The 16,640-nt window shown below is 35.0% G+C and overlaps 1 protein-coding gene across 1 annotated transcript; it reads left to right on the top strand.

Moving 5' to 3' along the window:
- The first annotated feature begins 2,487 nt into the window (after window positions 1–2,487).
- On the top strand, window positions 2,488–15,262 carry DAZL (deleted in azoospermia like). Its single transcript, XM_045200076.2, has 11 exons — window positions 2,488–2,575; window positions 7,338–7,484; window positions 7,750–7,841; window positions 8,366–8,417; window positions 8,928–8,991; window positions 9,081–9,220; window positions 10,543–10,614; window positions 11,505–11,555; window positions 12,379–12,492; window positions 13,641–13,739; window positions 14,358–15,262. Exons 2-11 carry the CDS (start codon window positions 7,446–7,448, stop codon window positions 14,409–14,411), a joined length of 777 nt encoding a protein of 258 aa, XP_045056011.1. The 5' UTR covers window positions 2,488–2,575; window positions 7,338–7,445; the 3' UTR covers window positions 14,412–15,262.
- Window positions 15,263–16,640: the final 1,378 nt, after the last annotated feature.

The following is a 16,640-nucleotide window of genomic DNA, read 5'->3' as shown; positions in this document are numbered from 1 at the left end:
ATGCAGGTCTAGGGCTTCAAAATTTCATAATATTTTCTTTTCAACCAGAAATGGGACATGCTTCCATTGCGTCTTTTGTATTTTCCCTACTCTACCTTTAGGTAAAGAAGATGATGTCTTTCAGAGACAATGGCTTTTTGTAATACAATCAGTTCCAGCCCCTGCCTTGGGCCACTCCAAACCCTTACCACCTGCCCCTATACTTCCAGGCCTCAAGTTACAGAGACTAACATCTTGCCCATACCCCAGACGACAGACTTTCCTGGTTTGTCTGGGACCTGGTTTTCAGAGAGGTGGGGTCTTTCAGGAAATCAGGAAAATCAGTGGGAAAATCAGGAAAGTCCAGGGCAAACTGGTTGGTTACCCTACGCTCCAGTCCTCGTATCCGGAGCTGGAGGAGAATCAGTTGAACAAGTCGCTGCTCTAGTTTTCATTTTAATTTCTGGCATCTTATGATTTTCCTTCATTTTTTATGGGCTTAGTATCAAAACTAAGGTCAGTTTTTATTTTATCCAGTAATACTAGGTGTTGGTAGTGACACAGTTTTTTAGGCTCCAGAAGTCCACCATTTTGCCATCTCACGAAGGAACATTTTCATGCTTTTCATCTGCACAAAAGTGAACTTTGAGAATAATAGTCATAGCCAGTTACCTGCTATCGGTATAGGGTGTTGGGGTGGTTTCCAAAGTTGTGTGATTTGCTATACTAACCGTCTCACAGCTCACCCTCGCTCAAGGCACCATTTCCCTGACCCTAAGAATGTTCTAGAATTCTCTAGGCAGGCCTAGCTGCTGCTTCTGTAAGGCCTGGAAGACAAATTCTCCCGGTTGCAATTTAAACTCCCTGGCAGGAAAGAAAAAAAGACATTTGCCTATTTTGTTTATTTTCGCATCTGCGGTACCTGGTAATCATTAGCACTCAATAAATGCTTCTTTAACGAATGAACATCCCAAACACCAAACTGGCCCGACGTAGCTAGCTATTTCTTCGAATATAATCCCATCTACCTCAAATTTGACGGAAAGACATCCATGTTTCGTTTCTTTCAATGTTCCGTTCCCTATTTTGCTTAGACTCGTTTGTATTTTCTATTTCTGTAGGCACGTCAATCAATTTGGGGGCCGGCGCTTAGGATAATCGTGATAGGTCAAATCCTCTGCATTCGGGACGCCATTTTGAAACTAGATCGTAGACACATTAAAAATTTTAATTTTAACACACATTTAAGTATGCATACTAATTTCAAGTATGCTCCTAAAGCACTTTCGGGGTGACAGGTGCGTCTATGGGTCGGTCCGTCTGCCTTAGGGAAGCTCCTCCCCGGCGGCCCACTGCCGGCCCACGTACACCCCCTACGTGCCCCCTGCGCAGCCTCGCCAGGGGAGGGTGGCTGACGTCCCCCCGCAGGGGGCGGTGCTCTCACCCATTGGCTAAGGAGTCTCGGATGAGCCCCAGTACCCAGAAGGCCCCGGGTCATGATCCTGAGCCCCACACACCGCGCCTCGGTCCGCCAGTGCCCCTCAGCCTCGCGGGGCGGTGCTTCGACCTCCTGAGCCTCGCCGCCACCTTTGCCTTTTCTTCTTTTTTCTCCGGTCGCCCAGTCGAGGCCGGGCAACGGGCACGAGCAGACCTACCAGCACCCCAAAAGTGGTGCCACAAGAGCAGCCTCTGCTCCTCCAGCCCCGTCAGCGGCGGGGAACTGCTAGGTGTCGCCATCATGGTGAGTTGAGGAGGCCTGAGGTTCAAAACAGCATAGCCGAAACTCGGTTTTGGGGGGGAAGGTGAGGCACGGAGGAAAGCTGAAAGCGGGGTGACCCCACTTCCCTGTCAGAGGCACCCGTCTGGGTCCACCTCAGGCCACGGCCTGAGAGTTGGGGGGGAGGCAGCCCTCCGGCGGCTGGGGTGCGGCCTGTTGGGGGCAGGCGGTGTGGTGGGAGGGGCGGCCACGGGCCTGCTCCGGCGGCCCGGCCGACCACGTGCGAGGCCCGCGGCCTTCACGCCATCCCCCGAGCCGGGCTGCGGAGAACAGGCCCGGGTTCTCCGCCCGGCTGGGCTGTGGGGCGCAGGGTACCCGGCCCCGCCCCTCCCCCACCGCGCCGCCTCTGTTCCCGCTCTTCCGGCCAGCCGGGGCCTCCGCAAGGTGGCGTCGGGCGGGCGGCCGCCATGAAGCGCCACGTGGCTTTCTGAGGGACGTCCTTACCGATTTAGAGCGCCGGCGCGTTCTGGGAAAAGTGGCGCCCTCCTGGTCCCTGCGAGGGCTGAGGCGCTGGGGTGCGCGGGAGGTACGGGGCAGGCAGGCAGGCGTGGCCGCAAACTGGGGCGTCCGGAAGGCGGGGCCGGGGCTGCCGCGCTTTCGTGCTGGCTCCTCCTTCCGGCCCGGGGTGCGGGGTGACTGCAGGCCCAGAGCCCCCCCGGTGGCCGAGCCACGTCGGCGGGAGGTGCCTTTGCTGCTGAGGGACCGCGGGTTTGAACAGTTTAGGATTGTACGGGGGGGGGGGGGGGGGAGTTTTCTGTTTTCCTCTGTACGCAAATCAGAGAGCCTTAAACCACGCGTACGTGTGGGGATGTTTTCGGGGTATGTATGAGTTTTGGTAAATGGGGGAGTCGATTGCCCGCCACCACAAAATAAAAGTCTGTGAACACTTTTAACTAACCATTAAGTCACAAATGCGTCATATAGCATGTGTGTTTATTGTAATTTTTCTCATTTTAGAGGTAAAGGGAGAAAACTTTTTATTAGTACCGATACTGAAATAAAAATTTATAATTATATTTAAGTAATTTGTAATGATTACTAGTCAATGTAGTTACCCATATTAATAATTAATAATCACTGTATCACTGTTAATTGCAATAAATAATTGTTTGCAATTATTTTTTTTTTCACTTTTAGAGGAAAAAGGGGGACAGTGCTAATTATAGTTTACTGGTGTTTTTCTCATTATAAAAATAACATTCAATGTAAAAAAGTAGAGGTCTGTCTTAACCCCAGCACCTGTTAAATTTTTGATGTCTCTGCCTTTCCAGATTGTTTTTGTGTATATATTGCATATAAACAGGTAAGTTATATTTTACAAAAGTTGTACCATGCAATACTATTTTACAACTTCCATTTTCCACTTAATACCGTAGGCATTATTCGAAAGGTAAGTTTAAAATTTTGGATATATAATGTGAAAGTACAATATTGTATCAATACTTATTTTAGCAAACTGCCTTATAATGAATAATTTTTTTCTACATTAAGACAATACTGTGGTGTTTTTGTGCAAATGTTTTGACATGCTTGTTCTATTAATTCCTTGAAATACATTGCTAGGAGTGGACTCATAGGGTGTGTTGTGCCCATTTTATAACAATTTTAAGTTACACATCTTTCTAAATTACTTTTGATAAATTAAAGCAGTTACCAGTATGTATTCCCACTGATGGTATGTAATCTATTCTCCATTTAAGTTGCCAGTCTAGTAGCAAGAAAATAATTCACTCTGTTGATGAGCTTTTTTTATTATAAGTGAAATAGAAGTTTATCATTAGTTTTAAAATTTTTTTTTTATAAATTCTTAAGCCTCCTTTCTGTTTGGATATTTATTTTTTCTTAATGATTTCTAAGAACTCAATATTAACCCTTTGTCATATATAATAGAAAAAATTTAGTGGTGGTAAGCAAGAGCCCTTGTTCCTAATTTCAATGGAAATGACTATAATGTTTCACTTTAAACCTGATGATGGCTTAGAATTATATCGATAGCAAATAAGATTAATTTATTTCTGTTGTACTTGGGTTTTTTTAAATTTTAAAAATGAATGCTATATTTTTTCAAATGTTTTTCAACAGCGAATTACAAAAGCAGATTTCCTAAGAATGAACCATCCTTGCATTTCCAACATAAACTGTTCTTTGTTGTTTTTTTTTTACTATACTACTGGAATTTTACATCTTTGCTGGTGGAACAGTGGGCCATCTTAATCAGATTTTCTTATTCTGATGGTGTTAGTTTTGTAAAATGAATTGAGAAATACTTGTTTTTCTCTGAAAAAAAATCTTTACGAAAAATGTTCTTCTCTTCCCCTTCCTCTTACTTACCATTGTTTCTGTCTTGGTGCCCTGCACCCCCAACACAAATTATTTCTTTACAGTTTGAAAAAACTCCCAGTGAAATTGACCTGGGAGTTAAGGGTTCTTCTTTTTCTAAGACCGATTTCAAAAATTTACATTTCTCTAGAAAGTTAGCCATTTCATCAAGATTCCCAAATTTATTCCCATGGAGCATATAAATAGCATTCTTTTATAATCTGTGTTCACATCTTTTTTTTTTCATGTATCTGTTTGCTTTCTTGCCCTTTTTCTTGCTCTGCTTTTACCAGGATTGTTTATTGTTTGGATTTTTCCTCCAAGAGTTTACTCTTGGATTTACTTAAAAGATTTTACTCTGATTTTTCATTTCCTATTGCTTAGTTTTTGCATTTCTTTTTATTAGCTCCTTCCTTCTAAGAATATAACTGAGGAATACAAATTGTAGAGTTTGGGGGGGGCGGGGGTCAGTGTATATAGATCTCAGTTTGCTTTCATGTAGACATAGTAATTGAATGAAATAATATTGTCAAACAGCTGACACCCCAAGAGCTTTAGTAACAGTGTTTTTTTTTTCTGCTACTTATTGTCATTTGGTTATCCAGCTATAACGGAATATATTACTGTAAATAGCAGTGATGAGAATTGTGTATATCTTGGCCTCCAAGTTCATCCCTATTTAACATCTCAGCATTACTCATTTTGAAACCTGCCAACTACTTGAGGATGCAATTAAGAAAAATAATTACTTCTTACATTTAACTACATATAATTTATTTTCTGAATGTTTATGATAGTTAAAATTAATACTTCAACACCAAACTTTTTGCTTTCTTGTGGAATGGTTTTTGGCTATAGTTTAAAAGTGACTAAAGATTTTCTACTGGTTATGGATGTTACATATATAAATTATAGTTATATATTAAATACACAGTAGGAGTTTAGAAATCCCTGCTGTTCAGCCTTGTTAAGAGTACTTTGCTTACTTGTTGGCTTTGAGTGCCACCTGCTGGCTAAGGACTAGGACCTGAGAGTGCCTTAATTTAAAGCGTTATGACACTGGTAAGATGATTTGATGGATTTTATTTAATATCTCAAATAAGCACACAGCCAATCTGACCAACCCAACTCCAAGCTAAACTTCCTATGATATCTAATGGCTTTTTTCTCCTTTCCTTCAATCACTGTTTAGTTCTCTCAAATACCCATTTTACTTTTGTAAATAGAATGTGAAACTTAGAACTTTGTTCTTCAGTTCTGGTGACATTATCAGTGTTTCTCAACCATGGACCCTATGCAAATTTTGGACCAGATAATTTTTTGTCATGGTAGACTGTCCTTTGATTATAGATATTTATTGTATCCCTGGCCTGCAAAACCTCTCCTGTTTGATAATCATTACATTATCATAACCCCTTATAATCTGGCACAGTTTTATGGTCTGATGTTAAACCTGTAAATTTAAAAAAATTCTTCTTTTGTGACTTACAGATAACACTGTAAATAGTCATTAAATTAAAGGGTATCCACAAATGAAGAGGAAATTGAGAAGGAAAAAAGAAAGTCTACAGTAATTTCAGAACCACTATTTTATGTTTTGGAATTTTGAATGAGCTAATTGAAAGGGATTGATAAATTGTCTATAGTAAAGAAAACCTAGTCAAATTCTCAATAGTTCAAGATATGTAACTTCTGTAAAATAGTCCCATTTAGAAAAAAATTAAAATCATAAAAAATTTGTTTCTATGTTTTTTAATGGAAAAACTTGAGAAATACTTTACTCTCTCCTACTTTATGGTCATGAAATGTCACCCACAATTAAAGGAAAGAATTAGAAACTATTCAAATAGAAGCACAGAATGACAATTATAAGCACACATTAATATAAAAAGGCCAAAATGCTTAATGAACTTGGTGATTTAACATTTTTTATTTCTTCTCATTAGTATAGTAGTTTGTAGAATCTTAAATTTACCAGTAATTTCTAGCACATAACAAAATGTGAACTGTACCTACTTTGTCATTTTTACTAATTTCTATAAAAATAACTGTGCTTACCGTTTAAAAAATATGTAGCAGTTGGTTTCGTTTGTCCTTATTTTCCTTTGTAAACAGAGGTATAATAGCTTTCTCTCTCTCGCAACATGTTATACTTAGCTCTTATATTCAGTAGGCACTTTATAAATGAATTTCAAATGAGCAGATAAGTCATAAAATAATTTCTTGAAGTTCCAACTCAAATTAGTTGTTAATTAATAAAGTGTCTACAAATAAGTCAATATAGTAAGACCAGGAAATAAACTTTCTTAACCTATTGAAAATTCAAATAACAGGACACTAACTTATATTGGTATACTCATTTCAAAATGAATTCACAGATGTTATCTCACTTCATTCTCAAAGCAATTTTCCCAGAAATAAACAGCTGCAAAGTAAGTGGCTTATAACCCAGTAAGGGATATGAACCTACATCTCCTGACTAAATCAGTTTTTGTTTCATTATGCTATACTGCCTTTCCAGCATATAGTATCAGTAAATTCTCCTTCAAAGAAATTTACATTAAACTTAGTGTGGGAAGACTCTAAAGACAGTTCTGACCAGAATCCAAAAAATAATGAGTTTCATGTGTGGGTCTCTTTTTCTGAACATAAAGTGGTATCATGTCTATCAGTCCACTGTGAAAATTAGAATTATCAGTGGGACTGATTTGGTATAATTCAAGAATATGTTACTTCAAAAGATGCTTTGAATTACCCTAGCATTAGGGGAGAGGATGATAAGCCCTTTTTAGCAGGAACTCCAATATGCGAGCAAATAATGTTTTCATGATGCACTTCCCAAAGTAAAACAGGCCTACTAACACCAGGATTTTATAGTTATAAAATCCATGTTAATTTGGGGGAATAGAAAAATGAGACAAAAAAATGGTTTAAAACTTAGATATGTTTTCTTTTTGATGCTGCTTTTTAAATTTTACCTTTTTAAAAGATTTACCATAATTTAGGTTACTTGTAAAATTAAAATTTACTTATTTGGCAGAGAACAGTATGACTTTAGTAATTTTATTTTTTACAAACATGAATTTACTAATTATTTTTCACCAGTTTACATAGTATTTTCACAAACTCAATATAAAATTGGTGTTCTACCACAGCATTGTATAAGAAAATGTTTTATACTTTAACAGCAAAAATTTTATTTCACATTGTGTATGGTTTTTGCTCATATATCTAGTGATACTATCTGTTTACCAAATTACAGTCTGCTGCAAATTCTGAGACTCCAAAGCCAACCATCTCCAGAGAGGCCAGCACCCAGTCCTCCTCATCTGCGACCAGCCAAGGCTATGTTTTACCTGAAGGCAAAATCATGCCAAACACCGTTTTTGTTGGTGGAATTGATGTTAGGGTATTGTATTCATTTAATTTATTTAAAAATATATTTTGTGAAGAATGAGATTTTGGCTCTTCTTGCAAACATGAGGTTTTTTGTACTTAGTGCAAGTTTGGAATTAGTTTTGTGTTTTAACTATTGGGGACTAAAAATATCTTTGACAAAGAGCTACAGGTAGTTTGGGGATACTTGAGGGAAATAGTTCTACATCATCAACCCTTTTATAGCATAATTGACATACTTGAATGCTGAATATTTAAAGTCAAATTCTTCTCCATAGATGGATGAAACAGAAATTAGAAGTTTCTTTGCTAGATATGGTTCAGTGAAAGAAGTGAAGATAATCACGGATCGAACTGGTGTGTCCAAAGGGTAAGTAAAATATATGTTAAGTATAAATTGTATATAAGTAAGTGTAGAGTATCAGAGAGGCAGAATTCAAAACTGGTGTTCTTATACTTGTGTAAATGAAGTTTTTGTTACTTCGTTAATTTCTTTCGTGTAGAGGATAAGTTTGCTGCCAGCTCTTTCATTTAATCATTTTCCTAGTATTTGTATTTAAATTTTTTCCATCTTCGTTTACTTCATCTATGTGGATTAATCAATTTTTTCAAAGAATTATTTTCTTTGCACATTTCGTAGTACCTTAAATTTTAACCATCTTGCCGTGAATAATAAATTAAATTTGGGATCATAGATGGGAATTTTCTGTTAATGAATAAGCTTCCCACACTACTTTGATTATAAGAAAAAAAGCAGTAGTATTTATAGATTATCATGTACATCTTTAAAATACTTATCTCAGTATATTCATCCTTTATCATTATGACTTAATTATTAGAATACTAGTAGTTGTAAAACATGCACTTTTACACATCATTTATCTGCCTTTCTAGCTATGGATTTGTTTCATTTTATAATGACGTGGATGTGCAGAAGATAGTAGAAGTAAGTAAGCTCATGGAAAAATCTCTTAATTAGATTATGGATGCAATGTTTAGTATTGAGTCCCGAATATATATTCAGTCTTGTATAAAATATAGAGATAGATGTACTTCCTTTCTGAAAAAAAAAACCTTGAATACTCTTGCATAATTTGTAAGAACCTATTTATTTTTTATTGGGCCAGTCTTATAAAAACATAGAGATACCCTTCCTTTTTGGAATCCGAACTTGAGTAATCTTAAATAATCTTGTGAGAATGTATTTATTTTTGATTGGGCATCTAGCTTTACGAACTAGAGATAGTATGTAAAGGTTTTTGATCAAATTGTGCATTTCTCAACACTTGACTTAGAGTAGTGATGGTAATAAATAAGGTTCTGATAAATTTTGATTTACTGTGTTTTTACCACTGATCTCCTCGATAGTAGAAATTTTAGATTTGGGGTATTTATCAAAGTCTTGGAAGTAAAGGTTTGGAAATTGATTCTACTTTTGTTACTATTTTATTTTCAGTCACAGATAAATTTCCATGGTAAAAAGCTGAAACTGGGCCCTGCAATCAGGAAACAAAATTTATGTGAGTAAAGAAAGGATTTTTTCTTGTTGACACATGTGTAGCTATTTAGAGAACTAAAAATAAGCTTTTTCTTTTTTTTCTTTAAAAAGGTACTTATCATGTGCAGCAACGCCCTTTGGTTTTTAATCCTCCTCCACCACCACAGTTTCAGAGTGTCTGGAGTAACCCAAATGCTGAAACTTACATGCAGCCTCCAACCATGATGAATCCTATAACTCAGTATGTTCAGGTAAGAATTACCTACATTCTTGTATTTTTCATTTATTGGTATTGGAGATCTTACAGGTGGGGACAATTCAAAATAAGCTAGTCTCACTTTTACCTTCCATAATTTCCATAATAAGTGTAATACTGTTCCTGTTTGAATACTTTGAGTAATGGGAAATCTATTTTTTTAATCTGTCAATCTTAGTGTTCCTTATTCTAAGCTAAAATCTGCTTCTGTATGGTTGTAAGCCTTTATCTTGAAACTGACCTATGTATAGCCATATAGAACATACCTTTTCTTTTTTTTCTTCTATAACAAGTCATAAAATATTTGAAGGCAGCTTTTCTCATGTGTCTGCCTGGTTTATTCCCCTCTAAGGTAAGCCATTTGTCTAGTTATTCTTTATTTGCAGTAATTTCCAGATGACTTACGGATGTATTCTGGTTCTAGAATGGATAGGTTTCTGATTACTTAACTATTTTTAAACTCTTATCAGTCTGGCATACAAGGTAAAATCTGGTTATGGTTACTTTAATATTTGAAGCGGTATGTGGAATATTTACTATCTCCTATTGATAAATATCTTTTCATTTTATTTTATTCCATTTAAAAGACATTTTATTTGCAAGAAAAGAAACAACAATAATGAAATAGTGCCACAGTGTCTCTCCTTTGTTCACATTTTCCATCTTCCTAAAGTGTAGGGTATATTTCTTATTTTTCTTGTTCTAAACATGGCTAGAAGGATAAACCTACTGTTCCTAAGATTTATTATGAGTTATTACCTATTCTGGGTGTGTTCATATATTCTGCTACCTAGAAGTTTTTAATCAATATTTACTGAAAGATGTAATCTATTTTACTGTCTCTTTTCCAGTTTTGGGTTATCTATTGCACTTAACGTTTAGAAGTAAAATACGGAAAGAGCCATAAAGTCTGTAAGAAGACTCTACATTGACTACACATTACGCCATGATAGTGTCAAAGAAATACAAACTACCTGAAAGTATTTTTGCAAGAAATAGCAGGTGTATAAATACAACTTTAACATGGAAAACTATCCTAATAGAGCCTTGTCACCAGTGTAAGAGAGAACTTACGTGCGGGGATACACACACAAATAAGAAACATAAGCTGGAGAAATCAGTCACTTCCCTTACTTATCCCTTACTCCTAGAGAACACTTTTTTTAAATGAAGCCAGTCACTCAAATAGGATCTTGTATATAGAAAAATAATTAAGACTTCTTTATTTTTATAGTTTTGTTCTTTTGGGGAAAATATTCCTTTCTATTTTTAAACATATACTTTGCTAATACCTTCTTTCTGAAATGTTATTTTCAGGCATATCCTCCTTACCCAAGTTCACCAGTTCAGGTCATCACCGGATATCAGCTGCCTGTGTACAATTATCAGGTAACTTAAGAGGGAACAAAATGATTTACTTTGGAATATTATTGAGGCCTTTATTTATATAAATTTCCCCAATAGTTTGCCATTTAAACTAGTTGAGTATGCTTGAAATTTAATTAAAAAACTTTGAATTAAATCTTTTGTATTATTAGAATTAACAGAATGATATTTTGACAGGGATGTACTTAGCAAGAAGTTTTCTCTTGTACTGTCTTAGAATATTTGGTGTCCCCTTCATTATCTTTCATCCTTGCTGTCAAAAGCTGAAACACTCAGACTGACTTTTATAAATTTTACTAGGAGAATAGGTTAAAATAAAATGATTACTCAATTCTTAGAGCATTGGCTTCCAATTATGTTTGATAGTGTTTGTTTTAGCTGACTACTACAAGATAGCAGTTCTCTGAATTTCTGCTCATGGATTTGATATGACCATATCTATGTCTCATGACCATTTCTATGGTAATATATTTAAAGAACTACTATTTTTGTTTTCCTGAATGCCAACTTCAGAAAATTGAGAAAAAGATGGTATTTTCATATGAAATAATAATAAAATTCTCAGGTATTAGGGACATAATGTACTACTTTCTTTCATTTTGTTTGTTTTATTATAACCAGTTCAAGGAGCCAGCATGACAAAACATTGTCTATCTCATATCTTTGTGAAAAGTGTAGGGATAGTTAAATAATTATTTCCTTTTCTAAAAATTTTTACTTTTCCATTACCATTTAGTCCCCTTACACCCCTTCCCCCACCCCGTAGTTACCACACTGTTGTCCATGAGACCTTTTTCTTTTTCGCTCAATCCTCCCACCCCCATCCCGCCTTAGCTGTAATCCTGCTTTCTATGAGTCTGTCTCTATTTTGCTTTTTTTGTTTGTTTTTTAAGATGCCACCACAGTGGCCCACTGGGGAACAAAGGAGTTACGTTATACCTCCGGTAAGATGAATTAGCCAAACATATACTTTCTGCTCCTTAAAGTATTTATTTTTTACCTGTTACATATCTTGACTTTTTGCTATATCATGCATGCCTACAAACATTTTTAATTGTCCTTTTGCATTATATGTTATATTTTTCTAATTTCTTTGTCAATTCAAATGTATACTCCCATAGGAGAAACTGCTTTTTTTTCAGTTTGTTTTTGTGGCTTCAGCAATGGCTGCTGTTATGAACAACAGATGTTATGAACAATAGATGTTCAGGTTGTTACTGATAGAATACATAACTGAAGAAAGGTAGTACTAATACCTGTGCTAATGGGATTCTGTGGATTTAGAATTAGTGTTGAGTCTGCTTATAGTTTTCTACCTACAAAAAATCTGTTGAAGAGAAGCAAAATAACATTTTGTTGTGATACGGTTACATGTTATATAAGAAAAGGATTAAAACAAAAGGATCCTACCTCTAAAATACCTGAGTCTTCATTACTTTAGGTCTTCATCAGGACTGGATGTTTGAAGGACATGAGTTAAAATTCTCAGGCATTGGGAGATACTCTCACCAACATTTTGAAGTTTGTTGTTGTTGTTGTTTTAAAAGCCCTTCTAATTGTATTGAGTCTTAAAAGATATTTCAAAATAAAGGACTCTTAACTGCATTTCAGCTATTCAGTTTAAAATGAAATTTCTGTGATAATGTAATTGAACTTCAATACGACCCACATTTAAACTTTCAATATCAGCTTGCCATTTTGAAGAATAGTTTAGAAATGTATATAATGTACATCTCTTTAATTACACTCTTATCATTTTAAATGTAGGTTTATACAGCTGTTAACTACCATTGTAGTGAAGTTGATTCAGGAGCTGAAGTGTTGACTAGTGAATGCTCAGTTCATGAAGCTACTCCATCCTCTGGAAATGGCCCGCAAAAGGCAAACATACAATTTTGTTTATTAATATTTTCATGTTTTTTATGTTTTAATAATGACCCTTTAAGAAGAAAGCATCTTTTCCAAATTTAAACATGGAAGCTATAAGTGAAAGAGTTTGAATAATTGATAATTCTTCAGTTTATGTTAAAGTGGATGAAATTTTTTAGGCACCCCCAAACTTTTGTGCATACATACAATTTCTGATCCAGTAGTCCTTTTCTCTGTTCCATTTTCATTTTTTTCTTTGTTTAACCATACTTTAATAAATACTGTATTAACCTGATTTAGCAGAATTCATTGGGTAGGCTTCCTCAAGTCTCCCCAGTCTGCAAAAGAAGGATTAGTATGAATTATGCCTGTTTTTTTAAACTAATTTAAACATTGATTAAGTAAATAACAGCATACAATTACTTATGGTATTCTTTCTATAATGTTACATATGGTAGATTTCAAGAGTGGTAGGGTCACTAGTAATAATTGAAATACTGAAGAGTTGTGTTTTTTTATCATTACAGCACATTTCCTTTAATAACAGCGACCTCAGTTTTGAATTAATTCTCACGTTTAATTGAATGAGCGGGAATATGGGTAACAGTGGGGAATTTTTCCAAGTGTTTTTCAGTGGGGGAAAAAAGTTGAAAACTACTGAACTATAGGGTGAAAAAATTCCCTGATTTGATATATGATTTGAAATTTGGAAAAATGTTAAAATAGCTCAAAGTATAATTACAATATCAAGTTTTTTATCCTGGATATTTTTTCTTGAAATGTTGAAGTTCAGTGTTTCTTATCTAACAGGAAAAATTAAAGAGCCTTGACCAAATATCTTAGGGTTTCACTAAATAGAGCTTTTTATTGAAAATTATTTTATTGTTATTCAATTACAGTTGTCTGCATTTTCTCCCCACCCCAGCCAAATAACATCAGTTGAGCTTTTTTAAACCAGTACTCTTATCACTAAGGTTCTAAAAATATTTCTTCAATTTGGTAGAAAAGATACATTCTAAGAGACATGTGGTAAGAATTATGAATTCCTTAAGAATTCTTTAGAAATAAGGATATGTATTCATTAAACCTTATATTTAAAAGGCTTGTTAACACTAAATAAAAGGAGTAGTCTTTACAAGACTGAAAACTTTGTGTTTCAGAAATCTGTGGACCGAAGCATACAGACAGTGGTATCTTGTCTGTTTAATCCGGAGAACAGACTGAGAAACTCTGTTGTTACTCAGGATGACTACTACAAGGTATGACAGGAATAGTACACAGGACAAACAGTGTATTTCCCAGCTACATGAAGCATCTTTTTTTCCTGTGGTATATACATTTTGAGATCATATAGAGCATTTAATTGGACTTTTGACATTTGACTGTAACCAAAATTTTACTTGGTGTAGTACGTTTTATGCTGTTCAAACCTTGATACAGTGTTTGTTCTTAAAGAACACACCTTTAGCAGGAGCTTTGAATTGAAAGACTTTGTGAAAGAAAATTGAAAGCAGCACTTAGTACTAGATGGACTTCTGATAATAAAAACAAAACTTCTTAAAAAACTAAATTTTTCACCAGCTGTCTTTGGGTCATCACTGCCAAATCTTAAAGAATCTGCATAAAATGGTTTGATTCTAAGCCCTCAGTTTCTAAGGTTACCAAGATTTCTTTTTAAATTAAATTGTTGCATAAAAGTAGTTATTGGTACATTTGTTATCAAAGTTCAGGGATATTTCCCCAGATGGGTCACTTTTCTCTTATTAATAGTTTTTAAACTCAAAGTAAATATTTTAAGTATTTTGTAACTCTCTTAGGTCATAGTGATAATAGGAAATTTTTAATGAAGTAAAAAGGACTGATTTTGTCTCTTCTAGGATAAAAGAGTGCATCATTTTAGAAGAAGTCGAGCAGTGCTTAAATCTGTTTGATCCTCCTCCTAACTTTGTAGTCTCATGGGAAGTTGCTGGTTTTGAATATTAAGAAGAGGCCGGAAGGTTTTCACTATTATAGAAATTTAACTGAGTATTGATAAATCACATTAAGACTATATAAGCTGTATTAGATTGCTTAGTTTTATTTGACATTGAAACTGTTTTTCATTAGATGTTTATTTAGAAATTGGTTCTGTGTTGACTATATAGTTGAAAGTAAAAAATAATTGAGACTGAAAGGAACAACTTTAAGATTTATCTGTAAGGATTTTTAAAAATTGAAATTGATGTTTTAACAGTTCAAAGCAAATGCTGATTTTCAAAAAACTGTTGTAGGAAACCTACTATTTTGAAAGGTCACAGTTTTGGTAGTTAGAATATAAGCATTTTATTTCTCCAGCAAGTACCTCTGTATAGTACAGTATTTACAATATTGTGCTTTACATTTATGATTTGTCTAGAAATTTACCATAAAAGCATAGTTTCTAAAACTGCGTTTTTTAAATCAGTGGCACTCAATATATAGTTAGCTTTATTGAAGTCTTCCTCATCTAAACCCAGTAAAACCAATTCTAAAACAGTCCAATCAGTGGGTCTCATGTTTATTAGTTGGAAATATTTTATCTTTTATCTAGAATCCACACATACATATCCTATGTGAATGGGATGGTAATTAGATTACTAAAATTCTAGACCTAATTTTTTTTAAAGAATCCAAGGCAAACTAAACTTTACTAGGTACATAAGCTTCTTAGTGAGTTACCATTCTCTTTTTTTTTTTTCCTCTTGAAATGCTCAACATACCTTAAATTGTGCAAAATACTGGGAATAAAGAATACTGAAGCTTTTTTTTTTATATACATATCACAGGTTAATCAGAGTATCTGAAAGGAATTCTTTGTATAAAAACATTATATTATTATTTGTTAAAAAGCAGATTTTTATTTTTGTTTGTTAGCCTATTATATTTCCTTTTTTAAAGTAAAATATGTCCAAGATAGTCAAAGTAGTTTGGGCATTTCTAAATCATAAAAGTTGTTTAGTAAGCCTATCCCAAGAATATAGTAGAGTCAGTTAATCCAATTCTAGATGAACCAGTCTCCTCATTACACATTGTATATTGTGACAAACAACTAGAGCACCAGAGCCCCTTTTACTGTACCCACAGTCTTGCTTTTCCAGTTTGTAACACCTATTTTCCCAGGAGGTTTGCTTTGATGTCTTTGTAAGGAGCAGTTTGAAGGCTAAGCCTTGGAAATGTAGCAATGGGATAACACCTTTCTAAAGGAAACAGGTGTCTCAGCATCATTTGACCTGCCATGAACATGAGTTTAAAATGGCTTCCTGTCCTTTCTTTCATGGGCCCCTTCACTAAAACATAGGAAGACACTTTTATCCCTAACCTAATACAGTTATCATTGGCCATATCGTCAGTGCCCATTGTTGTCATATAATTCCTAGTAATTTTTATTCTGAATCTGAAGAGAGGAGTCTTAAGGATACCCAATGGGGCTTTCCTATGCCTCATAGTTGAAAAGTAACCTGAAATTTGTCCTTTTTAAAATTCTCTGTACTGTTTTTTATGTATGCTATAAGATTCTTACATGTATCATTCTGTGATTAAATCTCCAGGTTACTGTAAATGATACCTAATTTCTAAAGAGCCACTTACATGACTTTAAGGGAATAAACTTTTTGTGTGCTGTTTTGTTGGACTGAAGTATTTTAAAAAGTGTAATGTATAAAGAAGAGACAAAGTCCTGAACCTTTCAAAATGGAAAATTAATTTTGAACTTAAAAGTATGTTCCTATTACATATTGCTGATACTGTTTTCACATAAATGAATAAATAGAAATAAAAAAACTTGTTTTCCAGAAGCATTTTTGACCTACTTATTTGTCATATTCAAAGAAATTGTGGGGAGTTGGGTGGGTAGTAGTGACAAGTTTTAGATACTTGAAATTCAAAACTGTATATTGTTCAGTTTATTAATGTGGTGAAGTTAGTTTATAAGAGCAAATTTTGCAGCATTGTATTTTTACTACTTTCTCTTAATGGAATTAAGAGATAAGTATTATGAGAAAATAATCACACAGTGTTAAGTTGGAAATAGTTGACAGTGGGTTTCAGTGCAGTGCATCAATAGTGCAGTACGTAGTAGGAATGTTCAAGAATCAGTTACGATTCTGCAGGCCCATGGCCAGGGTTCCTCATTTTAGGCTATA

Source organism: Desmodus rotundus, chromosome 8, assembly GCF_022682495.2.
Source record: "Desmodus rotundus isolate HL8 chromosome 8, HLdesRot8A.1, whole genome shotgun sequence".
Taxonomy (NCBI): domain Eukaryota; kingdom Metazoa; phylum Chordata; class Mammalia; order Chiroptera; family Phyllostomidae; genus Desmodus; species Desmodus rotundus.
The sequence above is the reverse complement of the archived record's forward strand: the minus strand, read 5'-3'. Positions and strand labels throughout refer to the sequence as shown.

Coding starts and splice junctions, on each gene's coding strand:
- DAZL (XM_045200076.2), top strand. CDS start 7,446: ATGCCAAACACCGTTTTTGTTGGTGGAATTGATGTTAGG. Junction 8,418..8,927: donor ATGTGCAGAAGATAGTAGAA/GTAAGTAAGCTC, acceptor TTTTATTTTCAG/TCACAGATAAATTTCCATGG. Junction 12,493..13,640: donor CTGGAAATGGCCCGCAAAAG/GCAAACATACAA, acceptor TTTGTGTTTCAG/AAATCTGTGGACCGAAGCAT.